The sequence below is a fragment of the Temnothorax curvispinosus genome, unplaced genomic scaffold, assembly GCF_003070985.1.
Source record: "Temnothorax curvispinosus isolate PA1 unplaced genomic scaffold, ASM307098v1 QBEX01015095.1, whole genome shotgun sequence".
NCBI lineage: Eukaryota > Metazoa > Arthropoda > Insecta > Hymenoptera > Formicidae > Temnothorax > Temnothorax curvispinosus.
In genome coordinates this window covers 1-741 of record NW_020224875.1, presented here as the reverse complement: position 1 = coordinate 741, position 741 = coordinate 1, and the positions used below count along the sequence as shown (strand labels likewise).

At 44.1% G+C, this 741-nt stretch overlaps 1 protein-coding gene across 1 annotated transcript; it reads right to left on the bottom strand.

Moving 5' to 3' along the window:
• Positions 1–121: 121 nt before the first annotated feature.
• Positions 122–738, bottom strand: LOC112465326 (probable multidrug resistance-associated protein lethal(2)03659; the record flags this gene model as incomplete). The annotated part of the gene is made up of 2 exons (XM_025032834.1): positions 122–565; positions 628–738. Coding segments are annotated over 2 exons (555 nt in total), but the record flags the coding sequence as incomplete, so codon positions are not given.
• Between the last annotated feature and the right edge of the window lie 3 nt (positions 739–741).

Genomic DNA, 741 nt, shown 5'->3' with positions numbered 1-741 from the left:
TTTATAATTACTTATATAATTTATTCGTATTTGTTAACAATCAAGTAATCAAAACCTTGATCTTTATTAAACAATAATTTAAAAATTAAACACAATTCTACTGTTAAAAAATCGTCGAGACTCACTGCAAATCAATATTGGCCGTGGCCTCATCGAGAACGAGCAAACGATTGTTTCTTAGAATGGCTCTGGCCAGACATATAAGCTGTCTCTGGCCGACGCTGAAGTTGTGCCCGCCGTAAAAGATTTCCTGATCCAATGTGACGTCGTTCAACTCGACCTGTCGCAACACCTCCCACAGCTTCATATCATCGTATTGACTGAACGGGTCTAGATTGTAACGCAGACTTTCACAGAAAAGCACTGGTTCCTGCGGTATGATGGAAATCTTACAACGCAGCTCGTTCAGGCCTACCGTGCTCGTATCCCGACCGTCGATCTTAATCTCGCCCTCCAGACCTTCGTTGAATAAACGGAAAAGCGCTGAGATTAAGGAGGACTTGCCCGCGCCTGTTCGTCCCACCACTCCAACTTTCCAGCCAGGTTCGATGGATACGTTCAGATTCTGCGAAACGCGACGGTGTGATAAAACATAAAATATGTCTGCAGAAAAAAAGGTTTACCTACTTTCAAGACAGATGGATGATCACTGCGATATTTCATACTGACGTTCTTCAAGGTCAGTTGTCCTTGGGACGGCCATGTAGACGGCGGCGGATTGTCCGAGGTAATGGGATCTTC